Source organism: Arabidopsis thaliana (assembly GCF_000001735.4).
Source record: "Arabidopsis thaliana chromosome 1 sequence".
Classification (NCBI taxonomy): Eukaryota; Viridiplantae; Streptophyta; class Magnoliopsida; order Brassicales; family Brassicaceae; genus Arabidopsis; species Arabidopsis thaliana.
This window is the reverse complement of record NC_003070.9, coordinates 16,863,980-16,884,929: the sequence shown is the minus strand read 5'-3', so window position 1 is coordinate 16,884,929 and position 20,950 is coordinate 16,863,980. Positions and strand designations below refer to the sequence as shown.

Here is a 20,950-nt window from a genome sequence, read left to right as displayed (position 1 = left end):
CTAGAAAAATGCTTAAAGTTTTCATAATAAATGCACAAAATTTCCTGAAAAATTGCACACATATTTGATACAGTAAAAAATCATAAACTAAATATGATAAATATAAAAAGTAACTGAATTTTAGTATAATGATTTTATGTATAATACTATAAGTTGTGTCAATTTACATATAAATATATATATATATATTAGTTAATTTTTTAAGTTTTAGTTCAAATTTTGGATGAGATTTGAATTTATTTATTGGAGAACCAAAAGGTAAATGAAATATTTGTTCTCGTCTATTTTTATGTAATGTTTCAAAATTTATACACAAATAAACTAATTTTTGGGATTAATATCATATATACTAATGGCAAAAATGATATTTTGATAATGGAATATGTGGATTACCCATTAGGATTGTAATGACCTTATATCAAATATGATTTAAAAAAAATGGTTTTTGAATGTAAGTAATTTGTCCCAGAACTCAATATCACTTTAGCATACTAGCAATTTTAGTTCGTGATAAGTCCATCAACACAAGTTTTTCCTACATTATGTTAATGAGTAAGATTCATATTTGAGACTTTTTCATTAAAACAAGTACTTCTCTCTTATCACTCTTCAAACTCTACACTTTTACAATAGTAACTTCTAGCAAAAGGGTAGCGTGGTCAGGGTTCAGAGTTATTACAGATCCTAAAGAGGCTACGAAATTCACTGTTATCAAGCTATTATATGGAGAAATGTGGCTGAAAGCAAGTCAAGTTCCATACGGCAGCGGACTCTGATGATATTGTTCCTCTTATACTTCACATGTATCAGTTAATTTACTTAATAAAATATAATATCAGCTAATTTCTCTATTATTCGTCTATTATTCCAGAGCTTTTAATTTAAATTCCAGCTTTTGATAGGTTTAGTACCAACACTGTCATACTTGAACACAAAACAACATTTTCATTGTAGGTTGAAGAAGACATTATCAAATCGTGGGACATTAATTTTATCCATTATTTTCTAAGACATAACTTGCTCACACTCTAAAGCTTTCTTAAGAAAAATCTCTTTATAGTAAAAACTCACATTGAATCACCAGAATCTTCTAATTCACTTCTCTCTAGGTCATCATGCTCCTTAACCACAATCATCTGTGTAACAAATGAAAACATTCATATTTACTATTTAGTCAAAATTCACGCAGAAAAACAAAAAGAAGGATCAAGCAAATTGATTTTACCTGCCCAAAATATCAGCAGTTTTGACAAAAAGAAGGATTAAGCAAAATCATCATAAGTTTTAAAAGACTCAACAACTGCAGGAAGATAAAGCAGAGAAGCCGGGTACTCTTCCTTTCTAATCATAATCGTCCCGTTTCTCTGGTCCTTTGCGAATCCAATTCGTACAAACATTGAATATTAAGTTTGTTCCAAAGTCAATGCAAATGAGTTTCTAGACAAACTTTATTCAAGAATGATGCAACAAGAATGTTTTTGGTCTTTTCTGACAAAACATACAATTCACAATATTAGGTTGCTCAAGGAGACAATTCAAAACAAAAGCTTTGATCCTTAGTCAGATTCAAGAATGATGAGAAAATAATGACTTTTACGCCAAAACAGAACATTCAAGAACTCATCACGTGACGCAACACAAGGAGCAAAGTTTCAGTACTGAGTACAAAAGAAATTGTCACACATAAAGACACTAATGACGCAACCTCAGCAAAGTTTCGATTAGTTGTAATCTTGAACAAATTTTGGTTAAACAAAGTTTTGAGTGGGATAAAATATAAATGAGCTTAAAGTGTTTACATTTGATATTCATCATTGCTCATATATGGCGTAGCAAAATAAAACTAAGACTCACAAGTCCAGTAATCAAATTATGCAATAATTCCAAATCCATCTCATGTGAGTTGATATTCTCACGAGCAGAAATGACATGTGTAGCATAACCACAAGCACATCAAGTTTGTCAAAAACTGTTCAACGCACTACAGATGTGTTTCAGGTTGTAGTCTATGCATTATGGAGAGAGAGGAATGGTAAAGAATGCATGGGGATGATCTCAACCCATCAGCTCGGCTAGTTAGATGGCTAGACAAGCAAATTCGAAACCAATGATCATCAATACGGCTCATGGGAGACAGGCGTTATGCGAGTGGTCTACAAGCTGTGGTTTGCATCAAAGCACTAATTCTCAAGTTATCTAAGCACTACAGTGTCATGCCTAGGCTTATCGGGGCTTAAGGCGAGATTAAAATTGGTAGCTTAGGAATAGAAAAAAAACATTTTTTTTAGCTTTTTCAATATAACATTTCAAATAAAATAAATGGAAAATAAATTCCAAAAGATATGATTATTAAAAATAAAAAAATAAGAAAAAAACAAAAAAACTAAGACACAATCTTCCTTCTTTCTATCTCAGTAAACTCTCTCTTTTAATCCATTCTCAATTTTCTTTTTCTTAAGCCTAATTGTGTATATATGTAAAAAACATTATTTAAAGAACTCGAACTTGGGTGTTCACAAAATAAAGAGTCCTCTAAAACCACTCTAATACACTATATTTACTAGATTTGGGGACCCTAAAAAGTTTTTTTATATTTTTGGCAAATGCCTTTCTTATTGCCAATAGGCACGACCATGTAAGCATATTTAATCTTATTTCAGCTTATTGTCCTTTAAATTATCGCCGCACTCGGTGTAAAAATGTGTTTCTTTTGAATATAATTAGCATTAAATTCAAAAAAAAAAATCCAATCGTTCTAATCATAGGAACTAAAGAAAAAGTAAACACCAACATAATTCATACTTGGCTATTGATTTCCTCGTTGAGATCAATCTGCTTTTTTACTTTATCATCGACACTCTGAATCTTTTGCATTAAATGCCTATTCGCAGCCTGACAATCAAACGAGTTAAGATTCAGTTTTAACTCTGCAGCTAAATATATCACCAAAAACATCATACATAAAGCAAAAAAACTCACCGCAAGGATCTTAGAAACTTGCTCCAAATTCTTTGTCAAGTTAGCCACGACAGTAGCCATCACAAACAGTTTTTAGTATTAAAAAAAAAACACGGAATCAATTAGTACCTGCAATTCATGCAACAAATTTGACAATTTTCTTTCGTCATCATGATTTCAATTAGCAGTAAGTAAACGAGCTAGTTAGATTGAATAGAGAAATCAAAGTGAGGTATGTCTACAGCTAGGGGATCATCATATTGGAGCTTTTACTGGGAAATCTCCATGATAGCCGACGAGTTGGATGGATTTTCCTCAATGGGTAGCTTCAATTGTGAAGGAAGAGTGGACTAATGAAGTTTTAAATTTGGAGCTTGTGATGAGCTTTTGAATACTCTGAAATTGGCTTTACATTGTATTGAATATTGAGTCTAGCCCTAACGCAAACCCTAACGAAGAACCCGAATTGAAATCCAATCACAAATCTATATCAAACAGCAGAATTTACCATGATCGAATTCGAAATTCATACCTCGAACAACAATCATACCATTAGAAAGAAATAGGAGCAGCGGCCGTCAAGATGAAGAATCCAACGAAACCAACTCTCAAACACCACAATTTCACACTTAAGTTTACTCTCAATCAACAGAATCATCGGAAAAATCTCATGTTCAATCATTAGAGCGATAAATGACGAAGAGAAAACTCTACACGCGTGTTTTTGTTTTTGTTATAATCATCACCCAATCAACGGTTGACACGTAACTCTCTCAAATTTCTAAAGCTCTATCTAAAAAGCCTTGCTCTTCACATAATTAGTTTTTTTGATTGATTCAAATTTTCCTAAACCTACTAAAATAGTTGTTTTTAGATCTCGGTCAAATAGTAAGAACATGTATCTCAAATCTAAGGACGAAAAATTATCTTATGTGTTGTTATATTGCTGTTAAATCAAAATTAAATATTTTTCTTACTTCAAAAAAATGGTCAAATTATCAAAAGTAGAAAACATTGAACAGTTTGACATATTGCTAATAAATTAACTCATTTTATTATGGTACATAATCTGTAAACATTTAATTTTGAAGAAAATTTTCAGCTTTTTACAAAAATTCCAAAACACATAAAACAAGAAAAATGGTTGCATACATAAAAAAAAACTTTTCGTTTGCTTCTTTTTTTGTTTTACTTCTTTTTATTAACTTATTGTATGCAAAGTTTAATATGATGGCTACAAAAGATCATATGCACACCATATGCACCCAACGAAATATCAATTCTTCATTTTATTATCAGGTTCTAAACGCAAATCCTGAAATTGGTAGATTAGATTTTGCTGGTCTCTTCAAATTTGTGCTCAATTTTCTGGTCTCTTCAAATTTGTGCGCAATCTGGTTTTCTACCTTATCAGTTCTCATCGACACTCTGAATCATTTGTGTTAAAAGCCTTTTCACAACGTGACAATCAAAGGATTAAGATCTAGTTTTAACTTTGTAGCTAAATTTATCACAAAAAACACCATATATAAAGCAAAAAAAAAAAACTCACAATAAAAGTCTTAGAAACTTGCTCTAGATTCTTTGTCAAGTTAGCCACGACAGTAGCCATGTTGGCTTTTGTCACATACATAAAGGTCACTGAATGAAAAACCCTAATCAGTGAACAATCATAAACAATATTTAGTTCCATACAACATTGAAACCTCCTTTGACCGAAACAGTGTGTAGGAACATCAAGGGCTTGTAGGTTAGCTCAAAACAACCAAAAAAGAAGAGAGTCCTGATGAACACACACACATAGAAAACAACACTTAGCAAACTATTTGAGTAGAATTACAATTCCCTAATCTTTACATAGCACCATAAACACAATTTATGACCGTTATCTGCTGCTGCGAAGCTAGCTGTCAAACATCCATAGCCAATCGTCGAACCTTCACATAATTCCCAATTGCAAAAGAAATCGATACCATTTCTCACCAATATTCCTAAATCCGATATTGTTTATGACATTACCTTATATCTATTCAATAACAATGAAATAGATAAGGCCCGTATAATAGGCGAGTGTAAGAAATAAATTTATTCAAAAAATCATCAAAATTATTTCAATTTTATAAAGTAAATATTGATCCACACATTTTTTCTAATATTTAATTTAGTAATTTTTGTATTAAATAAAATTTCAATCATACAACATTCAATTTTACTATACATTTTAACTATATATTTCATCATATTAAACAATCTTGTTATTTTATACACTTGATCTTTTTTTTGGTAATGTATAGGGGGCACATGGCCCCTATGATTTATTCATAACATAAAAACTAACTCGGACACTCTGTGGAAACGACATTCCATATGTATCCTCTAACAATGTCGGATTTACAACTGTTGGATAAATATCAAATAAATGTAGACCAAGCAGTAATTAAAACGCATAGTTTGCAAATCCATTCACTATGCGATTAGCTTTCCTATACACATTAGTAACATGGACTATCCAGACCCTATACACTCCATCTTATTGATGATATTTAAAGTTTATATAGTAACTAACTCACATACTTTTCTGTATTTAATTTAGTATTTTCTTAACCCAAATTTCAATCTTCTAAATTCGATTTTTCAATACAATTTAAATATCTATTTTATCATAATATAAGAAGATCGTTTGTGTAAAACAAAATAAATTATATATATAATTTAATTCTATACACTCCATCTTATTGTTAGTTTTTCATTTTAGTTAAATAAATAAATAAATATTTTAGATATAGACATATAAATTAGTAAATGTAAATATGTTTCTTTTTTTTAGTTTTCTATTTTTTTTGAGGAAAAAGGTAAAAAACAAATCTATCACACGTCAAAATCTAATTGATAGACTTGACATATGTCATGATCTTATGAGTTACTAACTTTGAAAACCATATTTTATATAGTAAAAATAAGAATAATTTCATAAATATTAATTAGCGAAATGACTAATCTCGATTGGTTGTTTAAAATCTTATGTGGACACCCTAAAAAGCAAATAGTCTCGAGTATTCTATAGTATAGATATACATATTGCTTCAATATATTGCTATATTTTCTCATATTTCTATTTTTTTAAATATAAACTCGTAAATTTTAAGAATATTATTTAATGAGATAGTTATTGTGATTAAATGGCTATTGTAATTAAAGATGAAATTCTAATAAATTTAGAGAGATTAATAATAAATTATTTATTTTCGTTTATAAATTTAATAAAATAAAATAGAAATATATATTTTGATAATTTTTATATTATTTAGTGAAAAAATATTTAGAAAATTTTCCATATTTTTAAATATTCTTTTATTTATTAACTTTTAATAAAAAAGAATACTAAACTTGTGTATCATAGGGGTTCTAATCTAGTAGGAAAAATGAAAAAGAAATTGATTAATAAAAGAAAAATATTGATCAATCAATTTATTGGTAATTGGTTTAAGTTGGAAGTCCAAAAAGCGTAAAAATATAATATTGTTTGGAGAAAAAGTTTATTGAATGAACAATGGTACAACACAGTATATTTACGTGGATTGACTTTAAAAACTGTAATACTCATTGCATATATTAATCAATCAATTTGTCGAAGAGTTTAAATAAATAAAAGCATGAGTATTTTAATCAATTTTCATTTGTAATTTAATATTGTTTCTCCATCCAAATGATCTATCCAAATGTTGAATATTTGTCATTTTTCAAAATGAAAGCATGAGTATCTTAGTCATTTTTATCTAAATGACAATGTGGATGAAGTACAAAATGATCAAACAAATAAAGATCCATTTAAATGCTTCATTTAAATTAAATTACAAATAATGAAACATATCATTTAAATGTATTATTCAAATAAATCATGTAAGTGAATCATTTGAATGGAAATGATAAATGATGAAACAAACAGACCCTAATTCGTTTGTTAACCTAAAGGACTTTTAATGACCAGAAAAAGAAGATAAACATTGGCGTTGGTCAAAGTTAACGAAAAGAAAACATATACAAATTTGCATTACAAAACAAAAAACAGCACAACATTCCCAAACTCAAATGCACTTTTGAAACTGTTATATATACAAAAGATATAAGACTTGGCAATAATTGTGGAGAGCCAAAAGTGTGGACCCAATTACAGCCTGATAATTGGTTTGCTTTTAGTTTTCTCATATGCAAGGATTATGCCATTCAAGCATATTAGCATTTCACCCACCAACATTCACATGTTTACCAATCTCACATGTATATGTTTACATATATAGCTTATTTATAAGGGTCAATAAGGTTCAACTTCTATTATAATTATCATGTGGTCTTGAACAAAGTCCATCATCTTCAAACATGTGAAAAGTCGGATATTCTTGTCATTTGAGATATCAATGATCAACTATGATTGAAATTGTAATAGAAAATTCAAATCCTTCTCAATTCAGGATTGATTTTTCTAACAATGAGTTATCACAAGTTGGTTATAATTGTCGTTTAGGTTTTTAGTGTATACATTTTATTTGACGGAGTAGGAAAACAATAGAAACAAGTTATAATTTGAGTGCAAAATGTCATTTAAAAATCGATATGGCGTGATTAAATTTACTTTCTCTAAACAACTGAAATAAGAGTTTTTTAGATAACTCCATAAATCATAGTTGCCTTGGAAATCGAGTTATTTTACATAATTCGATGATTATATTGGAGTCATTACTTAAAATGCCGTATCTTATTATATAAAGTACGATTTTGATAGTTACTAACTCACGAGATCATGACACATGACAAGTTTAAGGAATTTAGATTTTAACATGTCTTAACTAATTTAAAATAAACTATATATTATTATTACTTTTAGTTCATCTCACTCAGAATGGAATAATCTAGATTTAAACTAAACTAAAGTGCTAAACGCACATAAAAATGTTTGATTGCAAATGCATACTTTTAGGTATCTAAGAATGTTTGATTGCAAATGCATACTTTTGGGTATCTTTCCATAGTTACCAGTTTTTTACTACCAATGTTTTCATTCACCAAAAGTGAAAGTAGCGGTTCATTTAATATTCCAACAAGAACAAAAATCTTTTAGTCATATCATATATATAACCAATTTCCTTCGAAAATAGCTCGTTTGAGTTTTGATTAATATCAATTGATAAAAAAAACAAAATCTCTTTTAATATAATGAATAGATACATACTTATTTATTATATTTATATATTTTATTCTAAAATAGTATTTATATAATTTTAAAATCGGAAAAATATTAAAATAAGCTATTCGTCAAAATCTGCCAAAATTCGCCGTAACCTTTAACACTTTAAGTTCACACTTTTCAATTACTTAAATCCATATGAGTCATGGTTTTGTCATACATGAAATCCAGACTAATTTAGGAATTTTTAACGATCATGTACCAACCATTGACAGTGTTAATAACTATTCCCTAACTATAATATTTTTCATTACCAATCATGATCGTATTTCGAATCATTGTTAAATTTCAAAATCAGATTACATTCATTATTTAACATCTTCTAAATAGTGACAGCTCATAAACCAATATCCACCCACACACACACACACAAATTCTGCTTCTCACCATCTTAAGTAGATTTGCCGAATCAAGTCTCTAAACAAAAACAGTCTTCGATTTCTTCACCTCTCTCTCTCTCTTAGACAAGCCATGAAAGGACAGAACAAAAGCTCAACATCTTCTTGTAACATCCATCCAGTAGATGTTATTGAAGGTGTGTGTCCTCTCTGTCTTAACGAGAGGCTTTTGGTCGTGGCTTCTCTACAGAGATTACGCCCTCCATGTCCTCCTTCTTCCTACCAAACCATCCCGAAAACCATCCTTCAAAATTCTTCTAGAAAGAAACCCATCAGACTCTTCTCCTTCTTTAGCTTCTTCGAACTCCGACATCACAAGTCCGATCACCAGAACACCTCCATTATCAGTCCAGAAGGTACCATATGTACTAAACTCTTTTATTTAATTTAGAGAGTATATATATAGTAAATAGCCACAAATATTTATATATCCACTCTCATTTTCTGAATTTATTAAGTTTTAATCGACTAATTTAACGTTTTTCTATTAACTAGTAAACATTAACATTGACCAAATTTTGGGCCAAATTTGTTAAGTCAATAATTAGAACTGCGCACACGTTAATTACAAATAGTTGAAGAATAAAATGATCATTTTTCCCTTCTCTAAATAAATAATATATTTTTTGTTTATTAAATAAATAATATTTTAATTTAACTTTTCAAATATTTTCACTTTATAATTTTGTTTACCTATTTGCGGATTCTTAGGTTAAGAAAAAATATTAAATCTAACTAAAAGAGTAAATATTTCAATAATAATTACCAAATTTAAAACGTCCATAAAGATCAACGGTACAAGGTGGCTCTATTAATTTATTTTATATATCTATAGATTCATTCATTTCGATCAACTTCGAAGACAACCGAGCAACTTCATGGGAGAAAGGAAAAGAAACGCAATATCAACATGTCCACACGAAGAAGGAGTTTGTTCCTCAGTCCACACCACTTCCTCCTCTACTGTCGTGGAGAAAACGGATTCGTAGACTCTTACACGTCATCAGTTTCAAAAGCCGGTCTAGAGCATGTCACTTGTCCGCCAAGGTTAAAAGTGAAGATGACTTGAGTAGAAGTTGGTGAAGGCCTTTGTCCCCCACTTAACAGAAACTCTAAGATTAATAACTTCTCAAAATTTACAATAATTTTTTTGTTATAGGTATTCTTCTTGTTCTTTTTCTCTTACATAATTTATACTTAATTATTTGCAACTCTAAGATGAAATCAATATTCGATTCACAACGAAAAAACATTAACCAAACAACAACCTATGTCGTTATTCATTGCAAAACCGATCTACAGAAAGATTAACAATGATCAACGATTAATCATAAGTTATAACTTAATCAATCATTGCCGCTTTTCAAAATGTCAAAAAAAAATTGTATTAAAACAGACAAAAGAAAACTAAAAGAAAGAAACTAAAAGCTTTTCTAAAAGGACATGTAATACATTTGTTTATGGGATTAAAAGGCCCAAGTAATAGAAAAAAAACAATTTTTTTTATCAAGCCTTCTTAATTAATTTTTGAAAAAGCAAAAGTTTATTTAGAAGGCGCATGTAAGAGAACCTCGTTTGCTTAGAGATAGCCGTTGAAATGGCTTGAAAACTCCTCCGTCGCACCACACAAGCGAATCAAGAGAAAGACTTGTCTTATTGGACATTATTTGGAGAGAAAGATTTAAATCTTGGAGACCAAGTACTTTGGTGTATGAAAGTATGTCTATGAAGTCAAGTCCGTGAACTCGAAAGAAAAATTATCTAGATCTTGATATATTGGGATCAATTACGAATAAAGCACTTTCAAGTGTATGTCGTTGTCGAAATAGGCACAAAATCGTGTGTTGATCAAATTTAAGCGCTTTTCCACATGAGCTATTCTATTCTATAATGGAGTATTTGATATGGTAACAGTCGATTTTTGTTGATCAAATTTAAGCGCTTTTCCAGTAGAAATCTTGTAATCTCATCTTCAAAAGAGATCATGGAGAAAATCACCGGAGGAGAAGACATTGAAGACGGCGAAGGAGATGATAATGACGTGGGGTTAGAAGTTTAAACATATTTATTTTTGTTAGAAAGAGCTTTCTATTTTTTGAGTTACGTTTCACATTTTGGGTTTTAAGTTTTTTTTTTCTTTATATAAAATTTTATTTTAAGATTTGATTTGGTTTGATGAAGGAATGATTTTGGAGATTCTTTTGAAAACATGTTTAAGGGTTGGGTACAGGTAAACATAAATTTTAGATGTTTTTGGCTTCTTTTTTATTGGGAAGTTTGATTATGAATTTTACCATTATGAGGAGTATTTGGAACGCTCATGATTTTTAGATCAATTGTTTCGTAAGTTCGATTTTTGGACTGTCCGAAATAGGACAGAGTTGCTGGATTTGCATGGGATACTTTTCTTTTCGTCAACATCGAAGACGTCCTCTAGAATAGAAATTAATATTTACTCTTGCAGTGTATGCTTTAGATCCCGGCTCAATTCATTATGAGACCTATGGCAAAACTCAAAATAAAATAAAATCTCTTAGTAAATGTTTTTTTTTGGAAAAATTGGGGCCTTTTAGTCTTAACAATTTTTTTGAAATTGATTAGTAACCTTGGGCATTTGCCTACCTTGCCACCCCCAGAGACGGCCTGTACGAGCCAGGTACACCAGACGAATGGAGAAAATCACTCTAGGGGAGACGCTACCTTCACTTTTGCAAACTATCTTGTGAAGGTACGCGCGGCCATAAACACTTGCCATTATGTTCTGATTTTTGGGGAACCACTAGAGCAAAAACAACGGCTCCTTCATGATTTACCAAATTAATTTTATAATCTAGATTTTGGAATCAAATAAGTTCCTAACATGTACTTTAACATATTAGTTTTAAATTCTGTTTGATTTATCAAAAAAAAAAACTATGATGAAGCTGTTCTAATTCCACAGTTTTTTTCTGTTAAGAGATGCTAGATGATATCAATCACCTAGTCACTTAGGTGTAATAAAACTATATATAATCAGAAAATTCCAAGTTAAAAACAAAAGGATATAAGTATTACAACAATTTAAGCTGTCCATTTCCTTTTGTCTCAACATGAAGAGAAGGTCACACACTCTCTACTAAATTTAAGTACATGATAATTTAGCTTTCTTCACCATCATCGGTGATGAATTTTCCATTACCAGGATTAATGGCAGCGAAGAAGAAGAAAGCAACGTTTAAGAGGACAAGTGGTTCGATATCTTGAATTGGTATACCGGTCTCAATGTTGAGTTGAGCTAATGCTCCTTTCCCGGTAATAATCTCTCCTATCAGTGAAAATGCTATTCCCAACTGTGCCAATCTTCCTACGAATAACTCGTTCGCCTTCGTGAACCCAAACAATGGACCTTCACACAACAAAACAACAAACATATTCAAATTTATTCAAAACATTAGACCAAGCAACTCTTTAAGTAATCTCATATTTGTATCTTTTTTTCTTTTCAGAAACACTATTTTATTTAAGTTAACGGGAAGAGACTCTCTGCTAGAGAAAGCCATTCAGGAACCAATGTGCTTACATGGGGGAAAAAGATAGAAATTGATAACGATAAATAATCTATCAGGCCAACGATAAATAAATAAACATTTAGAGATTATTTTTGGAGATTGACAGTTCCATGCTAGTATCTTTTGTCTCACATTTGTATCTTAGGATAACGATAAATAAACATAAAGCCGATCCGGACACTACACTTAGGCCAATTCAGTTATACTAGTTACTATAGTACTCTATCAGGTTATATTATTTGCATTGGTTGTTCAGAGCAATGTCATTGTAACAAAGATAGAAATAGAAATGTTGAGAGATACCTTGTTCTTTGAGACCGAGGGCAGATCGGACGTTTTTGCCGGGAGGAATGACGGCTTTCTCGAGCCCGGTGGGAGGATCGTCGACGAATTTTCCTCTGTCTCCGAGAGCTCCAATGGCTCCCAACAGAGTGAACAAGATGAAGAAGAGAAGCAATGGCTCTGCTTCGTAAATCGGTATCCCTGTCTCCAGATTCAGCTGAGCTAATATCCCTTTTCCCGTCAACGCCTCACCAAGCAACGATGCCTATGCATAGAAACACAGCTTTCATACTAAAGCTTCTTTCTTGGAAGATAAGTTAGTGTATTTCATAGAGGGGACTTACAGCGAAACCGATCATAGCAACACGACCAACGAATAGCTCATTCGCCTTTGTGAAACCAATCCCACCAGACGTTCCAAAGATGCCATCCTCAACCTTGCTCTTCGGCTTCTCAACCTAAAATGTATATGAAAATCTTAACATTACCATCAAACACACAAGAAATGTTCCTTGTGGGACAAGTAAAGAGTATGTGAAAACCTTTTTAGGAGCAGCTTTGGTTTTGGGTTTGAAGAGAGCGAGAGGAACGAATGATTGTCTCCTAGATGGTAGTGCAACCGGAGAGTTTCCAGAGAGGAAGAGATGGTGAACTTTGGGCTGAGCCAAAGGGCTCTTGTTCCTCAAAAAATGGCCGGCGGTGACGCCTGAAGTAAGCAGCATGGTTTGAGCCATTCTTTCTGAGGATGAGAGAAGGATCAGTGATGTGTTTTGTGTTGTGTTGTGGAAGTGAAGAGATTAAAAGATATAAGGGAAATCTATTGATGGGCTTAAAGTGCGTCCACGTCTCCCAATTGTCCTTTCCATACTCTCTATGTGGTGAACTGGAGATAACGTTTTTGTGGAGAAAAATAAATCTATCAATATAATAGTTTTTAAAAAATTTAGATACACTTTTTAAAAGTTATACTTATTTAGACAGTAAACAAAAAAACAAAATAAATGTCATATTCAAAGAACCATTTATGACGAACTAATAACTCCTTCTAATAAAAATATAAAATATTTCTTTCAAGAAAATCATATTTTGGAACTAAAATCCAATTTATGTATTGATGTAAATGAATTGTGTCTGGTCAAAACTAAAGAAACATACTCATAGAAGATTCACGTCAAAAGGGTATGTTATACTAGCAAAGTACATACTAATGGAACTGGTACATTAGATATTACAAAAACGAAATGGCTTAATTTTTTTTATAATATGTATATAAATAAGAACACCTATATTGAAAAAATTCACATCAATTACATATTTTGTAAAAAATATTATATTTGAAAAATATCTAATTCTTTTTTAATATAGCCAGAGCCGGGCACAAACACAAGCGGGCTAAACCCAAACTTACGGTCGCAAATAGTATAAAAACAATTTTGGCTTCATATTTTCGTATTTGTTAGGTAGTCTAGTGGTAAAGACTGGTCCGAAAGAATCTTCGACACTTAGGTTCAAATCTTTAGTTTTTTCGGTTTTGTTAAGGGCTGATTGGTTCTCCCTCTACCACCCATAAACGCAGCGTTTGCGGTTGGTAGCGGTTATTAGCGATTGGAACCAATCATAGAAACCGCTAGATATCGCTTTGGACCGCTCAAAATTGCCAATTTTCAAAAGCTCCTTCCCGCAAGCGTTTGCGGTTGCGGGCGGTAGCGGTTAGATTAAAAATAAAAAAATAATCTATTTTTAGTTAATTAAAATAATTGTGGTTTCCACCCAAACCCTAATCACTATAATTAAAATAATCTAATCTTTTATATATCTTATTTTTATTAGAAAACCCTAATCAATATATTGTAACTCTATTCTCTCAATTATGGCATCCGATGAAAATCAAAATCAAGAATCAAACATAAGTATCATCTATCATTTTATTCACTCATTAGCTAGTGTAATTCTTTGACTATTTCATGGCATCATTGTTTTTATTTTATTTTGTATTCTTTTGAGTTTTTTGATTGAATACATGTTTCGATTTGTTTTCTCGATTAGAAAATGTTTTAGTCGGACGAGATGATATATTGTATTTTTATTTGGTCAGAAAATCAATTTTTCTAATATATTATATTTTTATTTCTTTTAATAGTAATATATTATATTTATTTTGGTTATTTTTTATTTAATTACTATCGCACCGGCTGGTTTATCAGTCATAAAACTCCCGCAAACGCACCTATTATCAAACGCTCAACCAGTCGTTCAAAATGCTTGATAACGCTTAAAACCGTGATCGCCCGTTTCCGCAAACTCCCGTAACCGCAACCGCACCCGCTTATAACCTTAAAATAGTTAGGGACGGTAAAAACTTGAATCGAGTAAAAAACATTTGAAACTACAAATACTCGCACAACACTCAGAAAGGAATAATTTTTGGTGTTTAATTAGTTTTCTCGATGAGAGACGTGTTTGAACTTTGGACACGAACACCTCATCTCACATCATGACAAGCGGGTTTAGGCATATTTGTTTTCTTTCTATGAGTCTCATTAAAGTTATAATTTAAACACAAAACATTGTCTTCTACTAAAAAGTTCATTATTTTGTAATTTAAATTGTATCAATTGAACAATCATCATATATATTCAAAATGGACATATAATATTTAAATATCATAAACTTTCATTTTAATTTTAATTATATGTACATACATTAAACCCCTATTTTGAAAACAATTTCACATCAATCACACCTTCTTCTTTTTTTGGGCAACTCACATCAATATACCTTTTAAAAAAAAATATTACATAAAATCCCTAATAGTTTGAGAAAACCTGATTGACTCGATTCGAGTCAAAAATATGTGCGACTTATAAATTGCTCGCAACACTCCGAAAGAGTATATTTGTAGTAACAAGTAAGTGGTGTTTAATTAATTGTCTCCATGTAAGACGTGTTTGAACACGAACTGCTCATTTCACGTTATTACAAAACAAGTGGGCTTAGGCATATACTTTGGGAACAAACCTAATAAGTAAAATAACAATAATGTGACATGTATTTTTGGATGTTTTTACATTTTATTTAATCAATTAGAAAATAGTATTTTTCTCTTTAACATGTTATAGTTTTATGTTGGCGTGTATCTGTTAATGAACTTTCAGATTAATGATTTTCGAGTATAGATTTTATTAATTTCGCTAGGACGCTATGTGATAATTTATACATTATCATAGCAAATAGCCAAATAACATGGTACACATAACATAATATGTCACAAAGAAATACAGTTAACTTACTAGGAAACACATATATTTCTATCTACTGCCGTTTCATTTATCAGAAACGTGGGGACGGAGACATCGGGTAAACATCCTCAAGATATTTCAAAATCTAGAGAACAACTAGCTGTTGATCGAGGACAGACTGGTCCGGCATTTCACCAATTTTTATGATGCATTTGTATTGGGTTTCAAATTTTTGAATCGCATTTTGTTAAGATTTTTGTAAAAAACAATAGACCCCAAAATAAGGGAAAAACCGACGCATAGATCAAATCTTTAAGTTCAAGTTCGATTCTAATCCATAAGGCTCTATAACTTAGCGTTTGCATAGTTATAACACAATATTCATTTGTGAGTTAGGTTCAAGCAATTATACGAAATTATGCTAAGTATAAAATACCTAAGATCATGTATTAGGTGGTGTGCGAGACATACATGCATTAAGATCAAACTCAACTAGAAAGAATAGTATAAACGATCAAACAAAATCATAGAAACTGCCAACCTAAACCAGATTTAACATCCCCATGAATCCCTTTTGAAACTCCCTCAAACCCAACTAGTGATCTACTAGCTCATGGCAAAAGAGCGAATTAAAAGTTGGGTTGAGTAAACCATAAGAAAAAGAAGAATAAGTCTTAAAAAGGGTTTAGAGATTACTTTTTTGAATGTAAAATACAAGAGGCAAAGCTCCACCTTAGAGAATCTTATACAAAATGAGAGAGAGAGAGAGAGAGAGAGAGAGAGAGAGAGAGAGAGAGAGAGAGAGAGAGAGAGAGAGAGAGAGAGAGAGAGAGAGAGAGAGAGAGAGAGAGTTGGTGTTCTTCGAGCTTGAAGGTGCGGTGGCGAGTTAGCAGCTCTCGGTGTCGGCGGCAGCTAGGGTTTGCTTGTTGTGAAGACGCACCTACGGTTCGGGCATAGAACGAGTATTTATACTTGGGGCTAAGAATTAGGTATAGGGGTAAGAACGTCAATTCCGCCGGTTTGAGTAAGTGATCATGCCGAGTAGTGGGATTCATGGTAAAGCCTAATGACGGTGACACGGAGAGGAAGGGTTTAGGCGTGAGCCTAGTGGTCGGTGGCAAGCTTGAGGAGCTGCCCGGGTTCAAGTCTCTGGGGGGATGCTTTTTGGATTATTATTTTCCAAACGGCCGATTTGTGGGATATGTCCACTCTTCGGGTCATATCTTCTATTGCTTCGATTAGACTTTGATGTTAATCTTGACTCTTCTAGCTTTCTTACATACCGAGATATCTTGTTGTTTTGATCGAGAAGACCTCGGCCGGATGCTAAACTTCTGAAGTATTGGAATTGATGATCTTTTGATACTTTTTGCTCCGAAACTCTTAAAACTTTCGTAACTCCTAAAATACGTGTTTCTTCTCTTCTTGGCTCTAGAATAACACTAAATTCTCTATGAAATATAAGAAAACAATAGCTAAAATGGACTAAAAACCGTGTTATTAGTGACGTTTTTTGTGTTTTCGACAAATGTCCATTTTCGAAACAATTCACGTAAACGTTTCCGTGAAGGGGCTAATTGCCCTTTTCAGACATATTCCTATAGTCCTATCCACGTAACTGAATTAGGAGAAAATTAAATTTACCTATTCTAAAAAAGCCTTTTTCAAAAACATGTTTTTCACATAAGCTAAATTTCCACAAGTTCGTGCCGTCTTTCCCAGACTAAACCATTTACCAAAGAAATGCAAAAGAAGATAAAGTGTTAATCTTTCGTTTGGTCAAAACTAAAAAGTGGGTATCTGTCAAAGTGTTGTTCTTTAGTTCGGTATAGATCAACTCGCAAGACCAAATTGATCATGTGATTAGGCAGGATCCAAGATTCAAAAGATCCAAATAATATATCAATTTCAGATAATTCATAATTCCACCACGAGACAAACAGTTTACCCAAACCAAAAACTCAATTTAGTATTTATAACTATATGTTTTGATCAAAAAAAAAAAAACTTTATACGTTAAGTTTTCACATACGAATAATAGCATACCATACCATTTATTTTATTTACATACTTACATACATATAAACTAGTAGTCTATCATTTTCACAACAGTAAACGTCCGTTACCAAATTAAAACATTAGATTATGTAAATATATCGACTACACAAAATTTTGGTTACTATAATCATCACTCTACGTACTATCCAAATAGTCATAGAACTAAAAGATGTCGGCATGCCCAATATGAAATTCTTTCTATCCCACTTCACTTAATCTCATGTTTACGCATCAATTTTTTTTAAAAACGTATAAACAAACTTGATCAATGAGATTGCAAATATAACCAATAGTTTGTGTAACGAAAAAAATGAAGTAAATTATGCACCGCTTTCTTAGTCAAATACTTTATCATCTTCGTCATCTATATCAATCTTGTGTGACTTTCTTGTTTGGGAATCATCTTACATCGCACATGTTTACGCATCATTATTTCATAAAAATTTAATAAATATTCCTCCAAACTCAAATAATATTTTAATTCCAGATAATACCACTATGAGACAAACAGTTTCTCCAAACTCAAAACCCAATTTGTTATTATTATTTCTCTATTATTAATACTATATAATATTATCAACTATAGATTAATGATACCCACTAGAACCGTTGTAACCTACGACCCATAATAATGTACCATCTCCTTATCATTATCACTACACTCTCCTTCTCTTCAATTAACATAACCTTCGCCGTCGATGAAGCTTTCCCTTCAATTCCCACTACCTTCAGCGTCGCAACGAAACAACACTACGACGTAAAACCAATCCACCATGAAGTTTATGACGGAGAAAGGAAGATATACGACATCAGCCACCAGTACACGCCGGAGTTGCCGGTTTGGGAGTCTTCAGAAGGACTAGGGAACTTTCTTAGACTTGCCGTGAGTATGAAGAATGGATCCGATGCTAATATCTCGAAGATGGAACTATCTGTTCACTCTGGAACTCATGTTGATGCACCAGGCCATTTCCATGACCATTATTATGAGTCTGGTTTTGATACTGATTCACTTGATCTTCAAATCCTTAATGGTAAACATTTTTGGAACTCTTTTTTTTTTTTTTTTAAGTAGCTAGTGATCGTTTTTGAAATTGGTTTCTGTGAATTTAATTTATAGGTCCTGCTTTATTGGTTGATGTTCCAAGAGATAAGAACATTTCAGGTTTGTTGAGAGTTTTCTAACATTGAAATTTTTACAAAATCTTCATTAAATGTTTGTTACAAAATTTTTGTGTAATGATTTGGTTGTTGTATCATTAGCTGAGGTTATGAAATCACTACATATTCCAAGAGGGATCCGTCGTGTTCTCTTTAAAACATTGAACACTGATAGGTAAGTTGCACAAATTAAAGATAGTGTTACCAAAATTTTACTGTGAACTTGCTACTAAGAATTTATAAAAGAGCCAAAACTTACTCTACAATCGATATCAGGAGGCTTATGTTTAAGAAAGAATTTGATTCAAGCTTTGTCGGGTTTATGGTCGATGGGGCGAAATGGTTGGTTGAAAATACAGACATCAAACTTGTTGGTAAGAGATGGAATTATTTGGTTTAGTTAGCTTTTAATTTTTATTATGTTGTATTTATTAACTTGTATTACATTTCATCTAGGGCTTGATTATCTTTCATTTGCTGCTTATGATGAAGCACCTGCGACGCATAGGTTTATACTTGAACGACGGGTGAGTATATCTATCACTATAAGATTATCAACTATCTAAAACATTGCTTTTGTTTTCTTGAAAATTGTCGTTGCATTGCCAATTCTAAAGGAAACCATCTATTTGATGTTTGGATGTAAACCAATAGAATATGATTGAACATAGCTATTTAACTAATAAAGTGAGAAATATAGTTGGTTACTTAAGTAGGCTTAAAATGAGACGAGGCATGAATGTATATGAAATACTTCTTAAATATGACTTCAGGATATAATCCCTGTCGAAGCGCTGAAGCTGGATGACGTGGAGGTAGGAATGTACACGCTTCATTGCTTACCGTTAAGATTGGTTGGAGCGGAAGGAGCACCAACGAGATGCATTCTCATCAAGTGATTCAGTTCATCTTTTTCTATCTAAGTTGTATATGAATTACTGATAATAAACAATAGGCTTTTTGGCTTCTTGCTTCCAAGATCTCATAACCATATCGAAGATGTTAACATATGGGATGATTTTGTTGTAAAAGAAGCGTCTAATCTTATTATATAAAGTATGGTTTTCAAAATTAGTAACTAATAGGATTGTGGCACATGCCAATTTTATCGATCTTAGATTTTGACACGTGTAAAATAAATTTTATTTTTTTAATTTTAAGACTATAAAAAGATAATTGTAAGAAATTATAGCTTTAGAAATAAGTATAAGGAAACTAAGAAATTTTTAAAATATAAATATGAATTATCACAAAACTATATGTATCTTATTAAATAAAAAATAGAAATTAAAAGTCATTTACTAATTCTAACTTGAAGTGACTAATTTAAAACCAAAAAGAATATACAATCTTTTGATATGAAGTACATTAATTATAGAAATTTTACAATCAATTATTAATCTTAGAAGAAAAACAATTCAAAACACTCATATCTAAACAAATAGATAGTCTCATATTTTCTCATAAAAACTCTTTGAAAACAACACCATTGCTTCAACGTCATTCTATTGGTAAAGCTTTTTCTTTAATTTGTGGATTTTTGTTTATGTTAATTATATTTCGTTATTTGTTAACTATTTCAATATTAACTAAGATATAGATTTATTATGATATGGTATTCATATTTTTTTCTTATATACATATCATCTTGATATAATTGTTTCAACATTTATTCATTAAGATCAAGTGTGACGTGTGTACAATCAAAATCAAGTTTAAATCCAGTTTATTATGATTAAATATTTAGTTAAATTGTATTGCAAATGAAATTTGTAAGATTTGAATTTGGTATAAATAAAAGTACTAAATTAAATGTTAGAAAAAGTATGCAAGTATTTAGAATTCAAATATCATTGAGACGGAGTGTGTAGAATTAAAATATAGTTTATTATTATGAAATAAATAAAACTGTATAGCAAAATTGGTTTGAAACAAAATTATTAAATTAAATATTAAGAAAAATATAGATTATCTTATTATATAAAGTACGGGTTCAAAAGTTAGTAACTCACGAGATTATGATACGCGTCCGTTTTATCAATCTTAAATTTTGAGAATTATCAA

The 20,950-nt window shown here is 31.3% G+C and overlaps 3 protein-coding genes and 2 pseudogenes across 7 annotated transcripts; 3 read left to right on the top strand and 2 right to left on the bottom strand.

Moving 5' to 3' along the window:
• Positions 1-1,987: 1,987 nt before the first annotated feature.
• On the top strand, positions 1,988-2,205 carry AT1G44707 (annotated as a pseudogene; the record flags this gene model as incomplete). Its single annotated transcript has 1 exon — positions 1,988-2,205.
• Positions 2,206-5,287: 3,082 nt separating this feature from the next.
• Positions 5,288-5,481, bottom strand: AT1G44641 (annotated as a pseudogene; the record flags this gene model as incomplete). The annotated part of the gene is made up of 1 exon: positions 5,288-5,481.
• Positions 5,482-8,380: 2,899 nt separating this feature from the next.
• AT1G44608 (uncharacterized protein) lies at positions 8,381-9,838 on the top strand. Its single transcript, NM_103553.4, has 2 exons — positions 8,381-8,954; positions 9,434-9,838. Exons 1-2 carry the CDS (start codon positions 8,672-8,674, stop codon positions 9,679-9,681), a joined length of 531 nt encoding a protein of 176 aa, NP_175093.2. The 5' UTR covers positions 8,381-8,671; the 3' UTR covers positions 9,682-9,838.
• Positions 9,839-11,502: 1,664 nt separating this feature from the next.
• On the bottom strand, positions 11,503-14,709 carry NPQ4 (Chlorophyll A-B binding family protein). Of its 3 annotated transcripts, NM_001333231.1 has the most exons (5): positions 14,656-14,709; positions 12,971-13,311; positions 12,773-12,886; positions 12,450-12,693; positions 11,506-11,983 (listed from the first exon to the last, which is right to left on the bottom strand). In NM_001333231.1, exons 2-5 carry the CDS (start codon positions 13,160-13,162, stop codon positions 11,736-11,738), a joined length of 798 nt encoding a protein of 265 aa, NP_001319163.1. In that variant the 5' UTR covers positions 13,163-13,311; positions 14,656-14,709; the 3' UTR covers positions 11,506-11,735. The 3 variants fall into 3 exon arrangements, with proteins under 3 accessions (NP_175092.1, NP_001319163.1, NP_973971.1); NM_103552.4 differs by lacking the exon at positions 14,656-14,709 and having other exon boundaries at positions 11,503-11,983; positions 12,971-13,419; NM_202242.2 differs by lacking the exon at positions 14,656-14,709 and having other exon boundaries at positions 11,552-12,693; positions 12,971-13,234.
• A 3,433-nt stretch (positions 14,710-18,142) lies between these two features.
• On the top strand, positions 18,143-20,099 carry AT1G44542 (Cyclase family protein). Its single transcript, NM_103551.3, has 6 exons — positions 18,143-18,759; positions 18,846-18,890; positions 18,989-19,061; positions 19,163-19,260; positions 19,343-19,413; positions 19,660-20,099. Exons 1-6 carry the CDS (start codon positions 18,357-18,359, stop codon positions 19,783-19,785), a joined length of 816 nt encoding a protein of 271 aa, NP_175091.1. The 5' UTR covers positions 18,143-18,356; the 3' UTR covers positions 19,786-20,099.
• Positions 20,100-20,950: the final 851 nt, after the last annotated feature.